This window comes from Thermobia domestica, chromosome 2 (genome assembly GCF_964235325.1).
Source record: "Thermobia domestica chromosome 2, izTheDome1.hap1.1, whole genome shotgun sequence".
Classification (NCBI taxonomy): Eukaryota; Metazoa; Arthropoda; class Insecta; order Zygentoma; family Lepismatidae; genus Thermobia; species Thermobia domestica.
Genome location: NC_137455.1, coordinates 179082417 through 179108835, shown reverse-complemented (window position 1 = coordinate 179108835; position 26419 = coordinate 179082417). Strand labels below are relative to the sequence as shown.

General features: G+C 36.6%; 1 protein-coding gene across 1 annotated transcript in view; it reads right to left on the bottom strand.

Moving 5' to 3' along the window:
* Window positions 1–25321, bottom strand: part of LOC145677611 (uncharacterized) — a 69984-nt gene extending 44663 nt beyond the window's left edge. Inside the window, exons 1-2 of the mRNA XM_081748065.1 lie at window positions 25198–25321; window positions 24897–24948 (exon numbers count right to left, since the gene is read on the bottom strand). Coding sequence (XP_081604191.1) covers window positions 24897–24948; window positions 25198–25267 — 122 coding nt within the window. The 5' untranslated portion in view covers window positions 25268–25321. The remainder of the gene's footprint in view (window positions 1–24896; window positions 24949–25197) is intronic.
* Window positions 25322–26419: the final 1098 nt, after the last annotated feature.

Here is a 26419-nt window from a genome sequence, read left to right as displayed (position 1 = left end):
TCACATAAAAAATTAGTTCACATATTAGATGCGTATTACCGAAATGCGACTTTTATCATGTAACTGTACTGATAGCAGTGAACATGATAAAGATACCATCTAATGCTCCTAATCATAGAGAAATTTCCAATAACATAAAAACACTTTGGTGTATAAATAATGTAGTAATACCACCTCCGATTTGCACTTGAGTTTCAATGTGGGATTCAATTATAGACGTCTTTGTCTTGAAATTAAAGGTAGCACAATACTTTAAATTATCAATTATATTCCTCCATCCCACTTTCTTCTTTTTCTTTTCTTTCTTTCTTTTTTTTTTTTATATTAATTCCAAGTGACCAGAACGAAATTATAGAAACTGCGGCAAGTAGGAATTCTATACCACTCACTTAATATTTTATTTTATCTACTGTATTATTTCTAATATCTAACTTTTAAAAAGCATTATTATGCTGTCCGTAAGCAAGAATGAAAAGCGAAACTGTCTTGGGAGATTCCTAAGAAACATTCAATATCTTATCACGAACCAAAATGTAGAAATTATAAATCGAAACAAGTCCATTAACATGTGCTAAAATTCGGCTTTCAATACATGAATTGCGACTAAAACGTTGAAAACTCGGCGAAGACAGATTTTCCTTCGATCACAATTACTGACGATTTAAGACAAATCTTTGTTTTCAATCTTCACTCATAACAACGATGTGATATCCTGAGCTAGACTCTCGCTTTGCTCGTTTGCTACATAAATGCAGGTTTGGAAGACCGTTTAAATATACCTGTTTCGTAGTCATTGTTTGGACAATTATTTCACAGGTTGTCAGTAATTAAGAGGGAGGGAGAAAACTTTAGTTTAATATCTAGAGATATCTATATCTATATATCTATATCTATCTATATCTATATCTATCTATCTATCTATCTATCTATATATATATATATATATATATATATATATATATATATAACTGGTGGACCCAAAACAAGCACTGTAAACTTACGTCAAACTCATCGCACGCCAATCAAACTACCGACCTTTTCGAAGTAAATGCGTGTGGACAGGAAAGAGGAATAACTGACTGAAATCAAGCTTCGGTGAAATTATTGCCGAAAATTGAATAGAATTACCACAAACCGTAGATTAATACAGCACATCCATCTGTTTCTACAACTACAGTCCGACAAAAGCTGCATAATCACAAGCAAGAAAAATGTTGCCAAAAACAGCAAGGACTGCTGGTGATTGGAAGATAATAATATGGTCCAATGAGCAGTCTTTCTCGTCGTTTCCAAAAAAGATCAGGTTCACGTACGTCGGATACCCAACGCGCCGTACACTCCGGACTGACTTATTGTTATGTGCCGGTGTTGGTCGCAATTCCATGGTATTCTGTCAGTTTTACTCAATGAATGAATAACTACCGATGGTTAAATTCATATTTTAGGTAACCAAAATGCATTTTATTATACATGTGTTAAGGAACAACAGTTCTTCAAGATGACAATGCGCCAATACGCACAATCAGACTTAGGCATGGTTTGAGGAACATCAGGAAGAACTTCAACATCTACTGGCCCACTAAATTCCATGATGAAAGTAACTGAACATCTACGGTTAAGTTTGAAATGACATCCTTGAGTTTGACGTCCCATAATTATGCTCTTTAGGCTAAGGGGGCTGATGACTAAGGCAAGTGAATAATGGAAGAATTGGTGGAATGATTATGTGGGATGAAACTAAAGTATTCCGAGAAAACCCACGGACACGATGTTATCTACCACAACTTATTTGGCCAGGGATCGAACTAGGTATCTCAAGCTGCAGAGGTAAGTGCTCTACTACTGACCATGGTTAAACTTGAGAGCAGTCAGTCCAGCAAAGATTTCCTCCTCCATCATCGTTAGTGCAAACGCAGTGCATCTCGAAAACTGTTAAATAAATACACGCACAAGCAGTTTCTTGCGTAATTGGTTCTACGACAGAATGCTGATAATATTACCCAGTGACTCCTGCTAAAGAATAAATTTAGATACAGTGAAACCTCCGAATAACGGACACCAATGGGACATGAATTTTTGTCCGCTGTTGAGAGGTGTCCGTTACAGAGAGGTTACAGAAATTTAATTTCTCACAATGGTAATTGTATGCAGTAATATACAGTAAATGCATTATGTATGAGCGTAGATACGTAAAATTCAATATGAAAATACTCTATTTAGTACGCAATTGAATTACTGGGAGGGATGAAGGAGAAATTCATTTCTGTTAAATAATATTATTACTGCGAAATGTGTTAATATATTCGTTCTTTGGCGGAATGGATGAAAAGGCAAGTTATTGGAAGTGCATGTGTTTATTGACCCAGTCCCAATCACAAAGAATATCCTCTTAGTGAAAGTGAAAAGGAAGCCGGGAAAACCCCAAACCCAGACTTGTTACAGTATCATAAGTAAAAGAAAAATGTTGCTTTTCCAAAAAGGCAAGACAGGAAACATTGCTCGTTGAAAATGTTATTGTAAAACAAACAATATTTTATTATTTAAGAAATTGTCGGGAAAGATGCAAGGCCCAGATGTGAAAGGACTAAATTTGTTAGGGAAGGGAAGATCTTTTGCATAGAATTCTTGGCCTTACGACTGACCCTGCATGAGTAAATTGCTTATTGAAGGTTTTCTAGGATTTCCATCAGAAAACGGGCATAAACAAACTCGAATTTCAAGTTCAGCTTGAAGCTGTTCTATTTGATAGTTCACCAGGTCTAGACTCATGATAGATACACTTGTGGGGAAAAGACTTTTCTGTCTCCTGTAATATATCGTAGAACCGAGAAAAATTCCTGTCCGTTATGAAGAGGTTATTGAAACGTTTGGGGGGGGGGAAAGGACTGTCCGCGTCCGTATCTGAGTGTGTCCGTTAAAGGGAGGGTTTTGTTCCGTAAGGAAACATATAATTTTGCCGGGACAAAAAACTCTGTCCGTATTATAGAGGTGTCCGTTAAGGGAGGTTTCACTGTATCATATTAGAAACTATACATTATTTCAAAGGATTGTGTACCATACTTGACGAAAAAACTAACTATTACAGGCTGTCTACTGAGTTTCATTATCAAAATTCCAGTATAATCAGTACAACTATCAGCAAAATTACAGCACCTAATACAATTATCTTTTTAAAGTACTTTAGGAATAATCACACTCTTGATGATTTCAAGTTTGTAATCGTTTTACCTTCAAAAGAATATTCTTAATAAATTTAATTAGCTGTGATCATTTCAAAATTCAATGACTTTTTAAAATTTTTAAAGGGCCTTCCCTCACAGCCATCCACTCCACCCACTGCTTTAAATGTCTAATTACAAAATATATACAAATCTTGCTTTGGAAAAAATTACAATCTCAATAGATACAAAATTGTTTCTAAGACTTAAAACAATTACAAAAAAAGTACTGTTGACAAATTATTAGTTTCATGATTTTTCCAGTACGTAGGTCAAAATTCCAGTATAATTCAAGTATTTCACCTGTCACTAGACACACTGCATTTATAGATTTCGAAATCGTGAAACATCCACCTTGCTCCCAAATCTAAAACGAAGAGTGTTATTTCTTTTCGACTTATATTCTCACTCCCAGAAAAAAATTGGGGTGTTCATACTGCTTCATTTCTTTGTCACTCCATATCAATGCTAGAACAGAATAGGAGAATGCTTAGATTCGGAATTCAACTGTCCTTACGAGGGGAGACTATGAGATAAGGACAATTAAATTTTGAAGTCGCTTATACAAAAAAGAAACAAATTAGTTGCAGATTCAATCACGAAATTCCTTCGTGATATATATACTGTATATTTCGTGGTCTGGAGAAAAAGTCTCGGACTAAGGGGAAATATTTTGAAGTAAATGAGTAGCTATTCAAAACCCAAAGTTTAAGCGAGATGGTAAACTTTCTTTAACAAGTTTCGCTGCGCAAGGGAGAAAAATACAAAAATTTGATCGATATCGGTCGAACGCACAGGAGATTATGAAAAGCTTAAAAAAGCACTTTCCGAAGAAGAATGAACTCCGATGAATAACGTTCGCTTTGCTCCAACAATATAAGCTTCACTTCCATTTAATCATCCATAATAGTAATGACACCAGTCACGACTTTTATTCGGATCTGGGTTTCACTTCTGACACATCCTAACCCATCGATTGAGATCCGCTGACACGGAAAGACCCGATGATCCGGGAGAAAAAGAAATACAAGCTCTACACTAACTGCAGAATTTTATACTGGATTAATGATAACCAATACTCCAGCTCGAATCGGTTTTCGATTTCCGGTAGAGTAGTGACCATTTTAGATCTTGCCCGGGAGGAATTTCGATATACGGGGGGTGAAAAGTACCCCGGAAGGAAATTCCCTCGGGCCACCCCTGAAATCATAAGATTTCCGGTGTGACATTTCTTAAATCAATGTACCATGAATTAACTACTTCAAATACAGGGTGACAGAAAAACAGAAACGTTTGAAAAAAAATCAGGTAGAAAGCATACTCGTAATATATTAACCATTACAATTCCCCATTAATATACAATAATCCACAATGACAATTTCTGAAAATTATGTCTTTTAGATGGCATCCTTTTTCAGCTCTGCATCGTTACAATCTGCCTTAAGGTTCCTCACTGTTCGATATTCTGTGGAGTACTTCCCGTCATTATGTTGGTTCCTTTCATAGTCGATCCAGTTTCTTCAAAAATTTTAATTCACGTTTCGAGGGAACACTACCATAAGAACATGGAACACATTGAGAAAAAAAAAAAAAAAAAAAAAAAACGGAATTCTATCTGTGCAACTTGCTAACTATCACTTTCATTGATCCATGATTACTAAATAGAAAATTTATGCAGTGCTGCCAATTACAGAGCTGCTAGATATTCTCTTCGAAAGTTCCTGATTTTACGTGTCCTTCTGTATTATTTCATGTTTGTCTTTCTATGCTGAAAAATAATGAAGTGATTTTTGAACACAGACTATAAAAATAATAACTGTTTAGCCTTAGCTGCATCTCTCATATTCTACACGGCTTGTTTAAGGGGTCATTCGATTAAATTTTGACGATCCCTCATAAGAAAAACAAGTATTTTTTTTTCTTTTCTGTAAATTTCACACGTCTAATACTTTTTATGGATTTTGTAGTTATATTTCTGTGCAATGTTTTGACACACACAATAAGAGAGAAACGCTATAATTATTTTAAAAAAGAAAAGTAAGTGTTACATTAGCAACTTCATACATACTGTCTTGTGTAAAAGGATATATCACACTTTTCGGGTCCAAAATATTTTAAATGTCAATGATTATAAATATCGCCAGCAAAGGGCAAGTCTTTTCTGATCGAAAGTTCTAATTTAAACTGTCTCCAATATAACATACACTAAAAACCTCAAAATACGAGGTGTTAGAAAAGTGATAAGGCAGCTTGTTTTAACTTGTGTTTATTATTTCTCTCAAAATGACTCCATTAGCCAGCCACACACACCGATAAAGGCGTTGTTTCTATTCTTCGTTGTAGTACTGCTGGAATACCTTTCAGTTCGTCGGTTACGCTCTTTTTGATATTATTCAAAACACTAAAATAGCGCATTTTCACGTCGGTTTTTAGCAACATAGGTAAAAAGTCACATGGACTGAGGTCCTGCGAACAGGGACCACAAGAATGCTTATTTCTGCAAAAATTCGTTGATGGAGACTGCCGTGTGATATGGTTCGTGGAATAGTCTTGCTACACATTCTTCTAATGCCCAAATCTTGTGTTAAAAATTTGATGGATGGTAAACAATTTCATATTTAACTCTCTACTGATCATCTTTAACATAACTGACTATATGATCTCACACGAGGCTTCACTCTTTCATTCTGAGGTTGAAGGGTTTTCCGCACGAGGTTCGTCTCTCGACCACCTAAAAAGGACTTGTGCCATCTGAACACTTGTGTCCTGGATAGGAACGTTTTAAAGTTCTTTGTAAGCTTTCATAGTTACATTAGTATATTCGCCAAATTTTACAGAAAATTTGACGGCACAACGTTGCTCAAACTTCAAACACAACTTCACTTTAGACGCTCTCAACAATCATACAGCAACGGACCTGAACTCTGATCAAGTTTAAACTTGCACTGAGACAATGGGAAAGATTAACTGCCGTGTGAAGTTGGAGACAGTAGCATTGTCGATTCGTGCACAGTGTTGTCAGTCTCATCAATTTTCTAACACCTCGTATTTCCGAGTTACAGGGAAAATTAGCCCCGTACATTATTAGTGTGACGTCGTAGTGATGTTGACATTCTTAAATATGTCTGCTTGGTAATATAAAATAAACGGCTTTATGTATGGTTTGAATTGTTTTCTCAGTAATATATAAATAAATGTGCGGATTTATAAAAGGAATACTGCACCAAGCAGCCATACATACACATATGTATAACACATACACACACAAACACACACATATATATATATATATATATATATATATATATATATATATATATATATATATATATATATATATATATATATATATATATATCCATCCCTGGAATACACAGAGGGGTGCTGGAGCACCCCAGACGTTATACTCATCGGCATTGTGGCTCTCTTCTCAGGCACATTGGTTGGTGCTTCCATGTATTCTCATTTTGGAGCATGACATTCACGGTGGTGGGTGTAAAGCAAATTGTCCCGTTTTAAAAGAGAATATATTCAAGGGGTGGGGTTCTCCAGCACCCCACCTGTGTATTTACGTATGTGAAATTCAAATTTTGACGGACTTCGTTTTAGATACTTTGTATGCATATTTGTTTAATTGCATGATGACGAAAGTGTGCGCAGGTTCAGACAAGTTTACAGACTTTGTACTGAACACATTAGAAGAAGATTATGATTCTGAAGGTAATTTCAGAGAGTCCGATGACAATATTGAAGTATAATCGGAAGTCGATTATGAAATTAGTGGAAGTGACACTGAGGTTAACATAGAAAATGATCCAGCTATAAGGGGAGCCTCTATATTAGGAAACAACGGTCATAAATGGAATTCTCAACCATTCGTTCGGAGTTTCTAAAAAAAAACTTGGGTTGTAGTTAGCTAGACCCTACATGCTGAAGCGTCTCAAGAAGAATCTTCCGACTAATTTGTCTATTGGTATCAGAAATATCCTTGGAATTCAAAAAGAACTGTCACCTGTAATTGATTCAACATCTAGTCTTCCAGAGCAAACACGATGTCGAATGTGCCCTAGGAATAAGGACAGAAAAAATAAATCTTTTTGTTTCAGATGCAAAGAGATTGTTTGTGCTAAGCACAGAAAGGAATTCTGCATTTCGTGCAGTAAGGAATAGCTGTGTCTGTTCAAAAATACATACAAACTCCTATTGTGTATTCTTGTAAGTGATAAAGTAAAAGAAATATATTTAAGTTTGTGTATTATAATTTTAGTAGCGTTTAATTGTATGGGGTGCGCTGGCACCCCACCTATGTATTCACGTAAGCTCTTTTTGTCTGTGTATTCCAGGGATATATATATATATATATATATATATATATATGTGTGTGTGTGTGTGTCAGGGTTGGACCCACCTGAAAAAACCCATCTTAAAACCCACCTGGGTTTTTGACTTTTTTGTTAGTGTATTATTGGTACAACTAAGGTGATCACATTGAAAGTTATTTTTATCAGATTTTAAACTTTCTTTGGGCGAATTATATACTTTCATGTTAAGATAGACAACAATATTCAACATAAGACCTTTATAAAGCTCTAAATGCACTGAATAAATAAATACATAAAAAACCTCACCTTAGCTTGAGATAATTGTAGAGCAAATTAATGTGCAGATTATGCTTATAGCCTATTTGAAGTAAAGTAAGCGATTGTATATTTTAGAAAATACTTTCCGTGAATAGTGTGTTCCCTGACTCGGCGCCGCCGAGGGACGTTATCCCTCATACGTTGACGGGTTTAAGGTCATAGGTGCCGGTACTAACAGTAAATATGTAAATACCTTAGTAAAACTATTAGTATTAGTTTTTCCTTTGATGGTAACAACAGTATTCAGTAAAATTTGGTTTTCCAACAACAGTTAAGTCATTTTTTGCTAGCCTTCAAATAAGCATTCTGTAGAATCAACACTAGCAATAACGTAAAAATTCCTGTCACAATTAAGAAGCTTAATGCTCGAAGCTCCGAAGACTACGTAACGCTTACTATTTCAAGTGCTGCATTAAAACTTAAGTACTAATGGAAGTTTCGATGTACAGTAAAGCAAGTTGCATTTTCAGGGAAAACCCGTCGTGAAAGAAGTGTTCGGGAAATTCCCGCAATTGAACCCACAAAGCATCGAAAGTGAATACTTCAACAATAAATCTATTTATTTTACTGGAGGATATTTCATTTCATTTTAGACATTTTGAAACATTTACTTTACAAAATATGAATGACAGGCCTATCTTTGTTAATTGTTTAAAATTAATTTTCGGAAAAGAACGGTCTTGCAACAAGTGCTCGTGTAATTCCCGTAATTGAATGCACAAAGCATCGAAAGACCATTTATTTTACGTTGAAAAATATTTAAGACAATTTGATGAATTATGTCTGTTTTAAATTAATATAGCTATTTGGTATTCATATTTGGCGAACGTCACTGAGGCTCCTAGGATGACTCGATCTACATTTGTTAGTTTGTCTGCCTTTACCACACAGTGTTCAACTTTCGGTCTTTTAAATTTTCAGGATACAATCCAGAGACACACTAAATTTTCTGTTTAGATTTTGGCAGCATACCAACGTAAAATTACAAAATGGCGCGCTTTTTTTAAAAAAAAAAATACCTGATATCCACTGGCGAAAATCCCGGGGGGATGATGGGGACATATCCCCTACAATCTTGGAACTGTGCCCCTTAATAATCCGATTGGAAATGTGTCTTTTAGGAAGAAATGTGATGATTTGTGTCCAACTGTCACAAAGGAAAGTGAGATGAAATTGATACCTCCCAGAATAAGCCTCAAATCTGACCGCCTCCCAATGTTGAGGACAACTCTGCTCCCCTACCCACATTATTGCTTTACAACTTTAAAATCAGACTGGCAACATTGAAAACTGTTTACAGGGAATGATCATATTTGGATCATTCCTTGTGAACAGTTTTTAATGTTGCCGGTCGGATTTTAAAGTTATAAAGCAATAATAATGTCGTCATATTTTATGTCCCCTGTGGAGGACGCCGGGACCGACATGGCTAATCCTCCTCAGCATTGTTTTTCGTCTTCATAAATATTTTGTACATCGCATATATAGGGCTATATATATATATATATATATATATATATATATATATACCGTCTTACCCGTCCCCCCAATGTTGAAGACAAATTTGCGCCGCTGCTGATATCCACGCTACAAAGCGCAATTTTAGGTCTTTCAACTTGAAATTTTCAAAGTAGAAGCACGAGAGACTAAATTAGCTGTATATATTTTGGCGGCATAAAATTTCAAAATGGCGTTCATTTTTCAAAATAGCGGGTATCCATGCTGCAAGGTGCAATTTTCGGACTTTTTAAGTTGATATTTTGAGGGTAGATGCACAAGACATTCTAAATTTGCTGTATAGATTTTTTCAGCGATCCAATGTAAAATTTCAAAATGGCGGCATTTTTTTCAAAACAGCAGTGAATAGAAAGTTGTTGTAAGTTGTGACAATGACACTCATGAAATGTAAATCATATTTTAACATTTTTACCCCAAAGAGATTGAAATATTTCAAAAAAAAACCAATTAAACCCGAAAAAACCCACATGGGCCCAGGTGGGTTGGGTTTTTTCAAAAATACCCGGGTTTTTTCAAACCCTGGTGTGTGTGTGTTTGTGTGTGTGCGTATTGTTGTGTCATTGCATTTTTTTTTATATTATCAATTGTTATTGATTCATTGATTTGTATTTACGTCCTTTGTAAGTAGCGATGCTATATCGGAAGAGATCTCAATATTTTGGGGACCATGCAAATAATATGAGAGTCAACACAAAAACAAATGTAAAATGCTAACGCTGATAAAATAATAACTAAGCGCACCGTACACCGTTTCAAAAAGAATATACGTATTTCGAATGCATATATTTATTAAACTTTAAGACATACGAATATGAAATTTTACACACACATTTACGAACCTCTCAAGTTCAAATTACAGATGTTCGAAATGTCCTCCATCAGCGACACGAACAATATCACATCGATACTCAAATTCCTCCCATACTCGGGCAAGAATGTCCCGCGTCACTGATTTTATGGCAGTACGAACTCTTCCAGGTTCTATGGGAGTGGTGGTACATAAACATTGTCTTTAACGAAACCCCACAGGAAGAAGTCACAGGGTGTCAATTCCGGTGACCGTAGAGACATGCTAAGTTGCCAGCTCCTTGACGACCAACCCAACCAGTTAGGTAGTTTCATTCAGATATTCACGCACTGGGCGACTCCAGTGAGGGGGTGCCCCGTCCTGTTAAAAAATGAAGTTGTCTTCGCACAGCCTCGGAAACAACCAGTTTTGTAACATAGCGAGATACTGCTGACTGTTAATCGAGTTTCCATTAAAGAAGAATGGGCCGTAAACAGATGATCGGGATATCGCACAAAACACATTGACTTTGGGCGAATCTCGTACATGTTCGATGACTGCGGGTGGGTTCTGTAGGCCCAAAATTCGAACATTTTGTTTGTCTACCTGACCACTAACACGGAAAGTCGCTTCATCACTGAACACGATGCGTTGTGCAAAAGTGTTATCATTGTCAATAGCATCCAGAATCTTGTTACAAAATCTCACACGTTTGCGTTTGTCATCAGGACGCAGAGCTTGTAACAGCTGTAACCTGTACGGCTTCATAACCAACCGACGTCTCAAAACACGCCAAATTGTTGCTGTCGACACTTGTAACTCCTGACTGGCACGAGGAGTTGATTTTGAAGGACTACGTTGGAAAGCAGTTTGAATTCGTGCAACATTTTCTTCAGGAACACGAGGGCGGCCAGGACTCCTTCCTTTACATACACATCCTATATCTACAAACTGTCGATACCATCTGCGAATGTTCCACCCAATCGGAGGATCAATTTGGTACCTCAACCTGAAACGTCTTTGCACTTTAATCACCGAATTGCACTTCGCTAACTCGAGAACACAAAAATGATTTCTGCTGCGGAGGAGCCATTTTAAACATATGACGGTTACCAAGCAAAACAGAAGACAACTGACATCTAGCGGCTATTAATATAAACTAGACTATGTATTCGTTTCTCCAATAGCCGAGGCGCAGCGATCGATAGTTTGGACAAAATACTTCTTCGTAATACGTATATTATTTTTGAAACAGGGTGTATTATTTGCACCAATATATTCTTATTATAAAGCAAAAACATCAATCTTTGAGTAACGATCATATGCAAACTTTCAAACGTTACAGAATTAACGGTTGCATAAATATAAAGGAAAAATGTTTAATATTCTTAATCCTTTATTCAAACGAAAGACTCCTCAGTATCTCAGTCACGTCAATTCCCAATAGTTTACAGCATGAACCCCAAGTTGTTGTTAGCTGCGCTGCCTCCTACCCGACGCCAAGAGATGTCGCTATCGTGCTGGAAATTTGCAGACAATCCGAAGAATGGTAGAAAAACAACTAGTAACTTTAAAAATAATGGATATAAGCTCGTATAATTCTTCTCAGGACTTTGGACACTTAAATTAACTCAACTGTCAATATGGATTCGGAATGCACCCCAAAAACAATAAGCATGTTTGCTCTAATGTCCCCTCAATGGACAATTTATACTCACCCAGAAGAGTAGAGATTCTTACAGAAATTGAATTTTAATTACCAAAATATCTTACTGAAATGTTTAAAATGTGTCTAGAAAGTACTTTCTGAGAGTAATTTCCCTGTGAATTTTTCTGATCAAACCAGCGATACTGCACACCAGAGAATAGAACTTTACTACCAAGGCAAACCACTGTCATATTATACATTTTATAATATCATTTCAAGCATGAATCAATTTTGGTTCAGCAGGTGAATCAGTGATATAAAAATGAGGATGTCAATCAGCGCATTAACATAGATTGGAAGAAATTTACTCATTTGCATAAAATAAGATTAAATTTATAACTTTCAAAATTACAGCAACAAACTATCTTCGCTGCTTAAATCTGTAGACTGCGTTACATTTTTAATTAGATTGGTAAATTCAGTTGTGCTACTGCGGCGTGGTTTGATCAAACATATTAAATTTGTTACATATACCCTTACGTTCAGCGGTTCAAAAGAAATATAATAAAATTCCCTAGCCTCCGTTCTCGAGTTGAATCCTCAAAATTTTAAGATCGTAAAACACCTGTTATTTCAAAAGTAAACACAATCCACACAATAATTATACATGTACTTTTCTGTAGTTAAAAATGTAATCCTCACATAATTGATTAATTTACCATTTTCCCTTCTTCGGAAGTTGGAATTAAAAAAAAAAAAAAATATGTATTTGTTTGGTTTTAACTAGAGGCCAGCCTCTTAACGCCTTAGGCGCTCTACAACCTAAATATCACCACCGTATGCAGCTCGCATTAATAACTACGAACACAAACGAGCGAGCGGCTGGAACCGAGCAGCCGCACAACAATAAAAAATCCAATCCTTTAGCGACCACAAAGCAGTTCAAATATACATTCAAATCTAATTACAGCAGGAGATTTTTGAATGAACTGTGTTTAACAATTAATTTAAGGGTATTAATCATCTTGTTTCAACCCAATCAGTTATCTAAATAAGAAATTTTAAAAGGAACAATTACAAAATCTTATACATTTTTCGCTTGCTATCAATCCACAATAGACACATTACGAGACGCTCTGAGTGATGTGGCTGCTCTTCCTATTATTAAGAATACTCTTACATACATTGTCAGTGCGTTCATCTTTGTCGACGTCCTACAGACCGCCATATGGCACGGATGATTTCTTTTCTGTCGTAATGCTTCATGTGAAGGGTTCCTTCTCTTTGGCGAAGAGGTCGTACTCGCAGATGAATAGGACGGATGCTACATTACTTTCCACTGCCACCGACGCAGGAGCTCCATCACGAGTTAGCCGTATAACACCATGCATTGCCATGAAGGATGATTGGGGGTCCGTGTAAGAACGTGCTCTCTCTTTCTCCAGAATGCAGGACGAAGGTGTTATTGAAAGCTGCAACAGTAGGTACCAACCCATGACCCTGTCCACGAACGTTGGTTATCTTTCTGAAGCATGCAGTTATGGCGCCTCCACATTCCTCCTCTATTTCCATGGTACGGCTGCTTTTGACTAAACAACAAAGTTCACTCGCCACACTCCCTCCTCTTACATTCCCTATCAGCTACGGAACTCTTGTACTGCTGAAACACACCCCTCTGAATTGAGAACAGCGTTGCCACTACTTTTTATCCAATCTATGTACATAAGGCTATGAATTTATATATTGAATGTAACTTCTCTAGCTTTGTCAACTTTATTTTGAACAAGTTTCCACTTATCCTTTGAGAAAAGTAAGTTTCCCATCTTTCTTTCCTCGAGCTTTAATTCCGAAAATGCCACGGGGGCTTAGTGGTAGAACCTCAACCCTGGTTCGATCCTAGTTCCCGCCATGTGGGCACTGTGATGAACAAACGGTGATGATGTGGGTTCTCCCATTTCCTTCAATTTTCTTCATTCCATCACATTGTTCTTATCATCCCTCCCTTAGGTTCGGGGCATACCGTGGGACGTTAAATAAATTGAAAATGGAATAAAACACTTGGTGATGACCTACGCATTGAACTTTAACCAATTTAAAAAATTGGAAAACGTTTTTATTGAATTGAATGTTGAATTTTATGCCTCCAGCTTCAACAACAACAGTTATACTGCTGAACCTTAGAAAATGAAAATTAAATTTTTCGGTTTAACGTTCCACGACTATGCCCGTTAGGCTAAGGGAGACGATGATAAAGCAAGTGAAAAAATGAAATGAAATCTTTGAGTTTTACGTCCCACGGTTATGCCGGTTAGGCTAAAGGAGACGGTGATGATGAGTAATGAATGAAATGGTGGAATGAAGAAAGTGGGAGGAAACGGGAGAACCCCGAGAAAACCCACGCACACGGTGTTTGTCCACCACAAAGTTCACTTGGCGGGGGCTGGGATCGAACCCGGGACCCCTAGCACCAGAGGTGAACGCTCTACCATTGAGCCACCGCGGCCCCTAATAAAGCAAGTGAATGATGGGAAATTCGTGGAATGAAACTGAGAGGAAAGGGAGTACCCCGAGAAAATCCAGACACGATGCCGTCCACCACAAACTTACTTAACCAGAGATCGAACCAGGGACCCCCGCACCAGAGGTAAGCACTCTGCCACTGACCCACCGTACCAACCTTGTTGAACCTTATAGAGTCAGCATTCCCAAAATTATTTTCTACTAGCAGGTCTAACACTACTTTTCGTAAATTTGTAGTAAGTACAAAATACTCAATGTTTGCTTCTTATTCGTTCTTGTTCGTTCATCTATGCCTATGATAAAAATTTATTTAAATACGTATTCTTAGACAATGGAAAATTTATCGATATTAGACAATTTCATTAAGTACCACTCTCTAACTACTAAATAATTATGCATTTTGAGAATATGAAAATAAATTGATAAAATCTGTTAAGTTATGTATCAGGGTCCTATCGCCATCGTGCCGATTCTCCAATCCTCCAACAAATGCAAAGTACAAAGAGTTCAACAATTAATTGTAATTTAACAGGAGGCTTCTGAATGAGGTTTAAAATTAATTTTACATTATTATTATTAGTTTAATGTCCCACGTTTATGCATTTAGGCTAAAGAAGACGGTGATGATGAGATGGATTATAAAGATGGAATGACTAAAGTGGGAGAAACCGGGAGGATCCAGAAAAAAAACCCACACACACGGTGTTCGTCCACCACAAAAGTCACTTGGTGGGAAATGGGATCAAACCAGAGACCTCCGAAAATTAATTTCAAGTTATTTCTTTCAACTCATCAAGGTATCTAAAATGCGAAGTTTAAATTGTTAATGACTATGAAAAGTCTGATAAAAAATAATCTTTCATTTAATAATCGACAGTAACAACACCATACGGCGCTCTGAACGACTTTCTTACTGTTCCACAAGTAATCATGTAGATGTCTAGATGAAGGTAAAAACAACGTTCGTAGTGAAAGGCGACACGGTGAGTGCTTGTACGATTCTATAGTAAATTAGAATATCTAGATTGGGCTTCGTGGTAATTAATAACCACTTTCGATGCTGGATATCGATTCTCTTACTGGTGGATGTTTATGTGGTTCAAGTCACATATTAAACCGTAAGTTCACGTTTCCTACAGCCTCGGTGCCGAAAATAGATGGTAGAATTCAAAACTACTAAAGAAATTGCTTTAAAATCCAGACGTTTAGGCCAGTCTCTTTAGTCTGTATTCTACAAGAGATTTAATCACTTCCATTAGCAAACAATGGGATGGTACGCAGTGGCGCTTAATTAAGAATATGCGTTATTTCCCACCGTTAGACATGAAGCAATAACAAAGACTTCACAGCAGCACATTAAATCTTATTTAAAATACTTTTTTAAATGTATGTGATCTACACCACCAGTAATAGAAGTGATAAGTGTTTCTTTTTTATTATTACGATTTCCCTTTTCTTTTTAAAATTTCACTATTTTTAAAAGAGTATTCTGTGTTTTTGGTTATTTTTAAATTAATGAACTAGAACGAGTAGTACAATGGCGAAGTTACTACTATTTTAAATAAAGGAGCGAACTTTTTATTTCATAGTGATAAAAATGTGCTCTTGGTTTACGAGTATTTATTTTCCTAAAGACGCCTAACTTTTTGGAGGGGGAAGGTCGAGAAACTGTTTTTATGATGAATTTTGGATTATTCAAGACGTAAAGTTTTAACAAATATTCTTAATTCATTGTCAAACACTGACCACCATAGTACTCTATTTTAAGGGAAATCAGCTCTTCCTCCCTGGGACATAATTGGAAACAATGCTTCTTCCAGACATTTTTTAAAGGAAACACTGCCCCGTAGCTCTAAGAATGCCTCCTCGGAGGAGACCAAATAATACGTCTATGGTATAATAATAAATAGAGTAGTACCAGCAGTGCCCCCCCAAAATGCTAAGGGTGGTCCCACGGAAAGCTTTCGCTGAAAGAACGACTGATTGGAAATAAGTAACCAACCCACGAAATACAAACTAATTACTGGCTTAAAATGACGCACAGTAGAAAAGCTGTTATTTTGGAAAGCACAGAACTCAACTCGAAGACACAGAGCGATGTTTATACTTCGTTTGAATTCCACATCTAGTGTGCAACAATGGAAAGAGCAGTCGAAAACCCTAGATCTGCCTCGTCTGCATGCTGTAGCGATAAGATCTCAAGCTGTAGAACTGACGATGTGGTTTATCAATCGTGTGTCAGGAGCATTTCCTTTCCACATCTCATGCGCAGTCAATTTGCTGGGAAGTGAAAAGATCTAGAAGAATTCGGCGGGAAAACAACGACATATGGAGAAACAAGCACATCATTGGTCGGGTCTTCAACGAGGGTAAGAGATAACGCGGCTATTTCATTAACTTCAAAAGCGAGTATAACTATCTCCATGATCCTGCAGTCCTAACTAAAACTTGTACCGCGTAATGGCACGATGTTACCGTCTACTCCTCGGCGCTTCACAAATTCCAGTTTCTGTACGCATTTTCAAATTACACAATATTGTGATTTCGAAACTTCTCACTCCCATTTATAAAAGAGAAACATCAGTGCGTCCCGCTAGTAGTCACACTCATAGGTATCACTACCTATGCCGACTAACGACAATGGATGTCGCTAGCGTGCAGTCAATTTGCATATTCAAATTACCGTGACGATTTAACTTCAACTTAAAAACAAATTGTTTCAATTATTTCGAAACAGGGCTGTCACGATATTAACTCGTCGATTTGAGCATTAATATTTGCGTATTTCTACAATGATATGTTGTAATGAATTAATTGCAATTTAAACTATTGTTTCAATTTAATTATTTGAAAATGCATAGTGATGATTCTGATCATGATCGTACTTTGTTCTTTAGTATTAAGAGAAGAGCAGTACTTTATTCAGTCGTTTCGAAGCCGGGAGGGAAATAGAAAGCACTGGAAGGAAGACTCTATTCATCACCTACATGCTACTCCTACCTAATCTTCAACATTTGTTGGGAATTTCTCCTTAACATGACGCGATAAAGCACTGAACAAGGGCCGTAGATTTTAGCATTAATATTCGTGTAACCGGAAGTTGGTTGGAGAACAAACTAAACAAAGAAAAAGTTAATGTAAATAATTAGTGCTCTTAACTAAGAACGATTTTAACGTATAGTGTATAGCCAGCCGAAGGCTGAGATGCAACAACTGATTCTTATAATCACTCTATTAAAGTACCTTATGAATTACTGCTGTTGCTCTTATCCAGAACGTAAACATTGACGATTTCAACGAAATGAAATGAAATCTTTTAAGTTTTACGCCCCACGATTATGCCGGCTAGGCTAAAGGAGACGGTGATGAGAAATGAAGACAATGGTGGAATGAAAAAAGTGGGAGAACCCCGAAAAACCCAAGCATATGGTGTTTGTCCAGAACAAAGTTCACATGGCGCGAGCTGGGATCAAACCAAGGACCCCATGCACTAGAGGTGAACAATGTACCACTGAACCACCGCGGCCCGAAATATTGTATACATGCTAGGAATGAAGCAAGAGATCAAAATTTTAGTTGGAACTCTATTTTAATTATAAATGCCATCTTGGAAATTTAGGCAATTGAATTATACAATTTTACATTACTGTTACCTACGAGGCACATCCATAAAGTAATTTCGAAAGTGCACCAAAATACTACGAGTGCCCAGAGCGAGACATGCTTGCTCAAGAATGGAGAAGGAGCACGTTGCTACAACCTAGCGCGAGCGCAATTGCGTGTGTCTTAGTGATGAGAGAACTGTGGTATGATAAGCATGGCTGGCAGGGCGCGGTCTCCGGCGACTGCGAGATATGTGCGGTAATCATGTTTTTCCGCGCTAAGAAATCATCGATGTCAGAAATCCATCGGCACTTGTGTGAAGTGTGGGGACTGTATCTCTTTTCTTCACTGGGACAACATACCGCTCACCAATGCAGAAATGTGATAGTCTTTGAATAAAATCATCTTCACCACTCTTCTCGCCTAGTATTGTGTCTACTCACTGCTGTTTGATTTCAAAAGTGAAGAATTAGTTGTTTGGACAGACGTTTTCTGTTCAAAATACCCCCTTCCCTGTCTCTGCCTTTAAAACATTTCTTAAGATATCTTTGATAATAATTGGATAGAAATAATGGAACGATAAGAGGAAGTAGACAGGAATTATGTAGACAATGACAAAGATATCATTCGAAATATAAAAACTGTCAGAGATGATAAAACGATCCATAACTTGGTTATGCACTTTGTAAACCAATGAAAGAAAAAACAAGATCATGATTTTATGAGTTTCATTTAGTTCAACAAACAAGTACTTCCCTATAAAAACCAATTAACTTCCAATATGGTGTCTTCAGCCTACATAATGTATGTGCTAATATATTACACGAAAAATATCCATCCCACCTTCGAAAAGATTACGGTGAGATATTGACAAATAGGCCACTATCTACAACATTAGCATACAACAGGAATTTGTTCCAAAAGTTGCGGGATGCTTTCAAGGACGAAAGAAGTATTCATATCAGGGTTGGCAAATATATATATATATATATTTTTTAACTTTTGTGTACATGTGTGTATTTGTTTGTTTAAATAGACTTGCTTTATTAATTTAGAATATCTATGGATAGAAATAAGTTTATCTGGCCTTAACGTCCTATGCAACAGCGGGGTTATGAAGGACGGGACAAAGTTTAAAGAGGGATTCGAACAATTACTGGATTTGCAACCGAGAAACTGTCCTCTACTTGGACTTCATGATTATACGGGCGATGAATCTACCGACTTATTCATGGAGGACACCTGACAGAAATACATTGTACTGATCTTGCATATTTATGACTATTGTAAGTCATTTCAGGACAAAACAATACACGATTCCACAAGTGAAAACTCTGTACAACTATAGACATTATTAAAATAAACGAACAATTTCAGAAGACTACAGAGTACAAAAGATTAAATTTAATCCAAGTTAGCTCACTGAGTCAGAAATACAGCGACTAAATCTGCATATCAATAAAATAAAAGTAAATAAAGTTACAAATCACTTGAGTTCTCTCTGGCTATGAATCATTCATACACACACCACGACACACATATGACGAAAATATTTTTGAATTCAACAAATCACACTCATGTTTCCTGGATTTGTAATATATGAGAAGATTTTCTAATTGATTTGAGACATGTGGAAACGTTACCATAAAGTTCAAGTAATTCGTGCAATTTTTGCTTTAAGCAAGTTATTTTTTTAAAAAAACACCTGGATTTAACAGCCAGCCCTGATTTAGTATTCCAAACTATGTCACTGGAAACTGACACCATTTCTGTTTATTGTAGGCGAGTGTATGAACAGGTCGGTACCACTAAATCCCTACGTTCATATTGTACAATTTCAAAAACATTTGTAAGTTCAATACAGAAGGATTTAATTGAGCTATGGATATGCTTTTGCTGGAATTTTACAACAAAGAATGGCGGGACTCAAAGTAGGCAAAGTGCTAAAAGTAAAGAGAAAATGGTAACAAGGCCAAGTCTGATTCCTACTACTGTATGCTGATTAAAAACCTCGACGCCCATTAGCAGGATGAATGCACCTGTGAATAATCCTGTATTGTAGTATGCTCCAATATTATATATAATCATTTTACCCACTGTCTTTTACGCTAACATGTCGATGGCCAGTCCTTATTTCAAATAGTAATTTCATTCATTTATGTCGTGGGTTTAGGTAAATGGCAACGCTGCATGTTCATTTAACATGGAGCACACAGAGAGTGTACAGCCCAAACGGCTCGTCCTAATTAAAAAATTCCTTCACTTTAGATTGAAAACATCATATTTGGAGATGGTTTTTCCTCTTACATTTTTCTGTCACTCTAATAATAAGTTATCCTATGTCACGGGACTTTTGAGACATTCTGTGTGTGTGTGTAAAACAAAATTTAAATGAAAGCCTTTAATACAACGCTTCACAGTCAGTCCTCCATAATATAGACGAATGATTAATGAAAAAAGTGGTTATGAAAGTAATGGTGGAATAAAAATGTGCAAAGACAAAAAGATGCTGTCCACTACAACTCATAAGGCCTGAAATCTAATCAAGACCACTCACAAAACAGGGAAATGTCCTCAAGTAATATTTAGCAAAATACCGGCACATGACAGAGAGTGTAAAAAATTAATAATATTTTTTTAAAAAAAATAAAATAAAATAAATTCTCCCTGGTCTGGCAAATTGACAAAAATATATCCTCCATCCACATTTACTCTCGAGGGCTTATGAGACGAATTTTCAAACATTTTACATTTATGATTTCTTTACACATCAATTCTGTTTTACCACAAGTGTAGGTTTATATTCATACTTGTTTCTTAGGATCATTTTCTATATAACAGAACACTACACTGAAATGGACCTGCTCCTACTTGAAGGTTAAGAAAAGAATGGGATTAAATCAGGAACACCGTTGTCTCCAGTTGACATGCTTTTGTTTCGTCCAATATATAAAATAATACAATGAAACTTCTGAATAACGGGCACGAATTGAATACGGGCATTTGTCCTTAAATGAAACTTTTTTCAAATTTAGGGGTTAACTACTGCAAATACAAAATTTACGGAGAAATCACAAGAGGCAGACGAAATGTTAGCAATGAAGTAACAATAATACATAAAATGTCGGTCATCAGTGTAGGGTGAAGAAAAACTAAGTTAAATTCTTGACTAATGATTATTAGGTAAACAGGAAACAGAGCATAATGACACTGTTTCAAACCCACTGTCCTATTAACCGACCTAGGTCAGGGCGTCTACTAAAATTTTAAAATGAAATTTCGTGACCTTTTCTTTACCAAACCATAAAATTTCGTAACATTCTCCAAATTGAATTTGAGTGCGAATTTTCAAGCATGCGATAGAAGCGTGCTTTGCCTGAGATTTAGTAGCGTCTAAAGCCGACTACAGACATTTTTGGTAGTGAACGTTGACATTCTATAGAACAAAAATTTTCCAGTCTGTTATACTTTCGTGTTTAAAATTTAATCCTTTTCCAGTGCTTGACCCAAAAACTAAATTTCTTGACTTTCATGACTGTTTTCTGATATCGTGACTACATTTTTATTTTTTCGTGACAGATAGATACCCTATAGGACATATATGTTGCTGTAATGATGAGAAATACAGAAATCTACAGCGGAAATTAATAACAGGGGAGTTGCATCTAAACAGAATGTAGTGAAATGGGGCAAAATTTTGCACGCTATCTCATTTTATGTATGTTTAGAAGAAGGAAGGAAAATGGTAAATTTGTAAAATCCACGGAAGCAATATGTTACTTCATTTCACAATAGTATTGCGCTCGTAATGAAAATACATCATACGTATATACCAAGGTAGAAATACGAAATACAAAGCGTGTTCTTTACCACGTAATACCCCATAAGCAATACATGATGAAGTGAAGTGCTATGTCAAGGCAATGTACATTGTGGTCATACAAGGTCGCAAAGCTGTGCAACACACAAGGCATGTATTATGCCATATAAAATATTTTCTCAACCGTCGCTGACCCGCCTGCTCTCTGCGGACGCACTCCCTCGCTTTCGCTTACTGCACTCAGCTCCTTCATAGCTAAGTGCTAAGCGTACGCGCCTTTGGCGTGAGAGACCCAGGTTCGATTCCTGTGGGAGCTCATTTGGTTCGGATTCCACATTAATCAGTAGCCTCATATAGCCTCGCTGCTGAAAGGAACGTTAACCTCAAAATCAACTCAACTCAACTCTGCTGGACTCCTGTTCTGACTCGATCAGATAGCATTCGTGCGTTTTAGTGAGCACCTAGCACAAGTTGGTTCATATTTTATGTACTGTAGTTTTTATCATATACGGTAAGAATGCACTTTATGCCGAACATTCATTGGAACCGATTTCTCGGAACAGTTCAGAGATCTGTTCCCAAAAATAATCCTATGAATCGAAGCAATCGAAAAGTAAATTCTGGACAAGTTTTGCAGACCACCTAATAAGTAATCGTAATCTAACTTCGCACCAGCAAACTAAGATATATCATAACAATAATATATTACGATTGCTAACCAAATGATCTACCACACTCACCAAGAATTTACTCTTCAATTGCTACGTGCAAGGGCAATATCCTTGAGAACTGACGCTAAAGTCTTCCGAGAAATCAATTCAGGTGAAACGGCGACTATCAATTTTGAGATCTAAATGGAGGGCTACTGCCCCCCAAACCCCCCGCTCAAGTACCATAAAAACATCCAAAACAACAACAAATAATCAAACCACTGCTATAAAGCTAACGTAAGAAGGAAAAAGCACTCACCACTAATTATAAATCAGTGCAGGAAGAAAAATAAATTAATCTCACCAAGACAATGGAACAACCAACCAGAACCCCCCCGTAAAAGTTTAATTATCTATAAAGATTCATTGTTTTAGTAATTTCTGTGTAGTGTGTAGTTTGCAAAATTTAAAAGCTGAAGGGTACTGATATTGCACTGTACTATATAGATACACACACATATATAGGAAAGAGAAAACGAAGCATGAAAATACGAAATATTTGTGAATAACAGTGAAAAGTGAACGAAACGGAAATGAAACAGGAATAATCGTAGGTAAGGTATACTAAAATAAAGAACAGGCAAGTAGTAATACAATGTTGAAAAGAGATTCATGTGTGTCTTACTAAGACCGCCATCTGCGGATGATTAGCCAAGGGCTAAGTTTAGATTTACAGGAGAAATGATGGAAGAATGGAAGGAAACGTAATTGATTTATCTAATTTAAGAATGGAATAGAACACCATGTTGCAGAAATGAGAAATGCTGTAAAACTATATGTACCTACTGAAAGCACACATAAGGAAATATGAATACAACGATGCAAGTAGTTAGACCTAACCTAATATTAACAGAAATTGTAACGTTTTTCAGAAACAAACAAACAAAAAAAAAAAAAAAAAAAAGGCTCCCTTCAACTAAATATAGACCGCCAACTTTAGAGTGCTTCAGCTCACCCGGCAAGGTTCTAGAACATAGGTCCCCCTTCCCATTGAGCTGTAATAAAGACAGAAAACAACGTGCCCTTCGGGGCTCTAACCCGCCTTCACTCGCTTAAGCTCGTTCGGCTATATTACGTGAATTAAATATTAAACTTTGGTACAAAAAGGAACCAATCTTGCTACTAACCTTTATCGAGAGGACCTGTGTTCTAGAACCTTCCCAGCTCACCCTGTAATTTAATTCCAGTATACAGTAAAAACTCGCCCTTTCCCCAAAGAAAACAATGTATGTTAAATGACTCTTCTACTTATGTAATAGTCTCTGCTTAATAATCTAAAATTGTGAACATCGCACACCACAATCATGGAACTATACTTTTGTAATATCCTCCAATCCCACGCCAACTATAGACAATAATTTTTGCATATTCTTATGATGTTACCTACAATCAGACTTGTAGCTGCTTTATGATGTAAACAGATGGAAAATAGTTTATCATTTATACATAATTATACGGATACTAGCTTGTGAAACGGATTCCAGGAGAAGATACACTTTTTGGACCAAACATCGTGATGCAATTTAGATTGTTTCAATTAAGCTGTAGGAGACAACTCCAGTCTAGGAAGCCAAAAGTTACAGCAATGCCGATAGCCATCATTTCGGTCATTCTAAAAACAATCTGGCGAATGGTTTATATGTAAAACTCTCAACAACAAAATGTATAAAACCCACAATGGCTTGAATTCTATACACATTGACCTATTTAATTTCATCGAGTATTCATTTTATCTGGTTAAAAAACGTAAAGGCTGCTGCTTTTCCCAAAATTGTCTCGTCTACATAAGATTTTCAAATCAGACCTATAGCAAATATATTTAATCTAACGGCAGCTAAAACAGAAAATGTGTCCACACTTTGCAACTCTAGAGGGAATTCAGAGCTTAAGTATATCAGTGATAATAAGGTATCACGTTTATGACTTTATAACACTCTGTATAAGATATAAATCCTATGAAAAGTCCATCCTATCTTACTAAAATAATGTTTCCCAGACTCGATTCTAATGAATTTAGTTTTCTCGTAATAAAATTAATCAATACAAATTAGATCTCCATACAAGAACTCCCAAGTCCCTAGAAATAACCATTCAAGTGACAAAAAAGAATGCGACAGATACAAATGTGAAGCATTAAGACTTATAATGATGCAATTATAGCTGTTAACTGTGTAGATTACGATGCAATTACAATTATACTTTGATATCTTATCATAAACATCTAATCCAAGCTTGGGTAATGCTACAGAACTAGCTGGAAGTAAATTTCAAGGCTGCGAACACATTACGAGACGCCAGACGCACAAAAAACTGGGCTGGGAGCTGGGGACTCAAATCAAATGCTGCGGGCATGAATCCTCATAAGATCTACACTCACACGTTCATATTTAATTAAATTTATCACATAAAGACTATTTGAATCATGTACTTACCTAACAAATAATTGTTCCTGATTATTAACACGCCATGAGACGACAGTAGCACCTGAAAATAATAATAAATAGTAAATTATGTTGAAATTTATTTGACATCGTTTGTCAACACAAAAAATCAGAACATCGTTTTAGTCAATATCTGATACATGGCGACTAATGTAGCAAGCACGTCTGAAACGCCGTCCACACACATATATTCAAATATTTTGCTTAAAAGGACATTTTATGCCCATACTTTTATAAATTCATCTTCTTCTTATGTTTAAATACGTAAAACTATTGAATAAAGTATACTTACCATGCAAGTTAATGGTACACGTTGTGTTATTTCCCCTGTCGAGCACTACAACACTAGTAGCCGCTGCCATGTTTGAATAAAGAACCGCCCGTTCGTCTCCCTTTGTTTATTGATACGGGCCGCTTCTATGAGAAATTTAGCATTCATAATGTCACTTTGGTCGGAAGTGCCTGCAGAACCAACTTCGTTTATTTCTAAAATATAGAAAAACAGAAAGGAGAGAGGCAAATAAATAAATAAGTAAATAAATTTATACTAATCAATCAAAAATAGTGCCTAGAATAAAATGTAATTAAAAATTTATTTGATAAAATAAATTAATCCTGAAAGAAGTGTAGTGAGCGTGCGAAAGTCGCATGGTCAATCATAAGCTAAATACACATTAAAACATACTCGATACGCTAAAATTGAATCCCGATAGAATAGTTCGAACTGATAAGCGATTATCTGTATTTATTAAAGAAATTCTATTTCCTAGCAGCAAATGCAACGACGCTGTCAATCCTCCCTTTCAGTGACAACGCTTGTGGGGCAAGGGGCGAACAACTGCTCGCGGTGACTATACCTACCGCCAGACATGGTGTATTGTAATGTAGAGCAAATGAATTAAACTACTTATCAGCATACAAAGAAGTAGCTGTCCCTCCCTCCAAGAAATTAAAGCTGGTGTCATCACTGCCTTCCTGTTGCTGTATTGGCTAGCGCGCACGTCTTCGGTGCACCAGTCCTGGGTTCGATTCCCGCTGGGAGAGCACTGGACATATTAAGATTATTCGGATTCAAACTTATACTGTGGGTTCAGGGGCGTAAATAAGGGCCCCGCATTGCGGGGGGGCTTCAAGCCATAAGGGAGCCCCAAATCGTGAAGTGGGACGTAGAGAAGGGCCCACTCCACGCTGTTTGCGGGGAGGTCCCCAAGCCTTTATTTACGCCACTGAGTGGGCTCACGTTTTACGTAGACAGAGTGCTGAAAAGGAATACTGATCCTCAACAAACAAATAAACGTCATTGAACAAATAATGATCCCGTTAGAATTAATTTATGATCCGCCTTTTTAATTATTCATATACACCTTCGTTTACAAGGGTTTATCAAGTCATAAATGCTTCGAAAAAATATTTTCTAAATAGAAAAATACAATATAGGTATTTCAGTAGCATCAAGAAGCAGTATGTTCAATACCGCGGAAACAAAAGCCAATCAGCCATCCAGAGCCGAATTA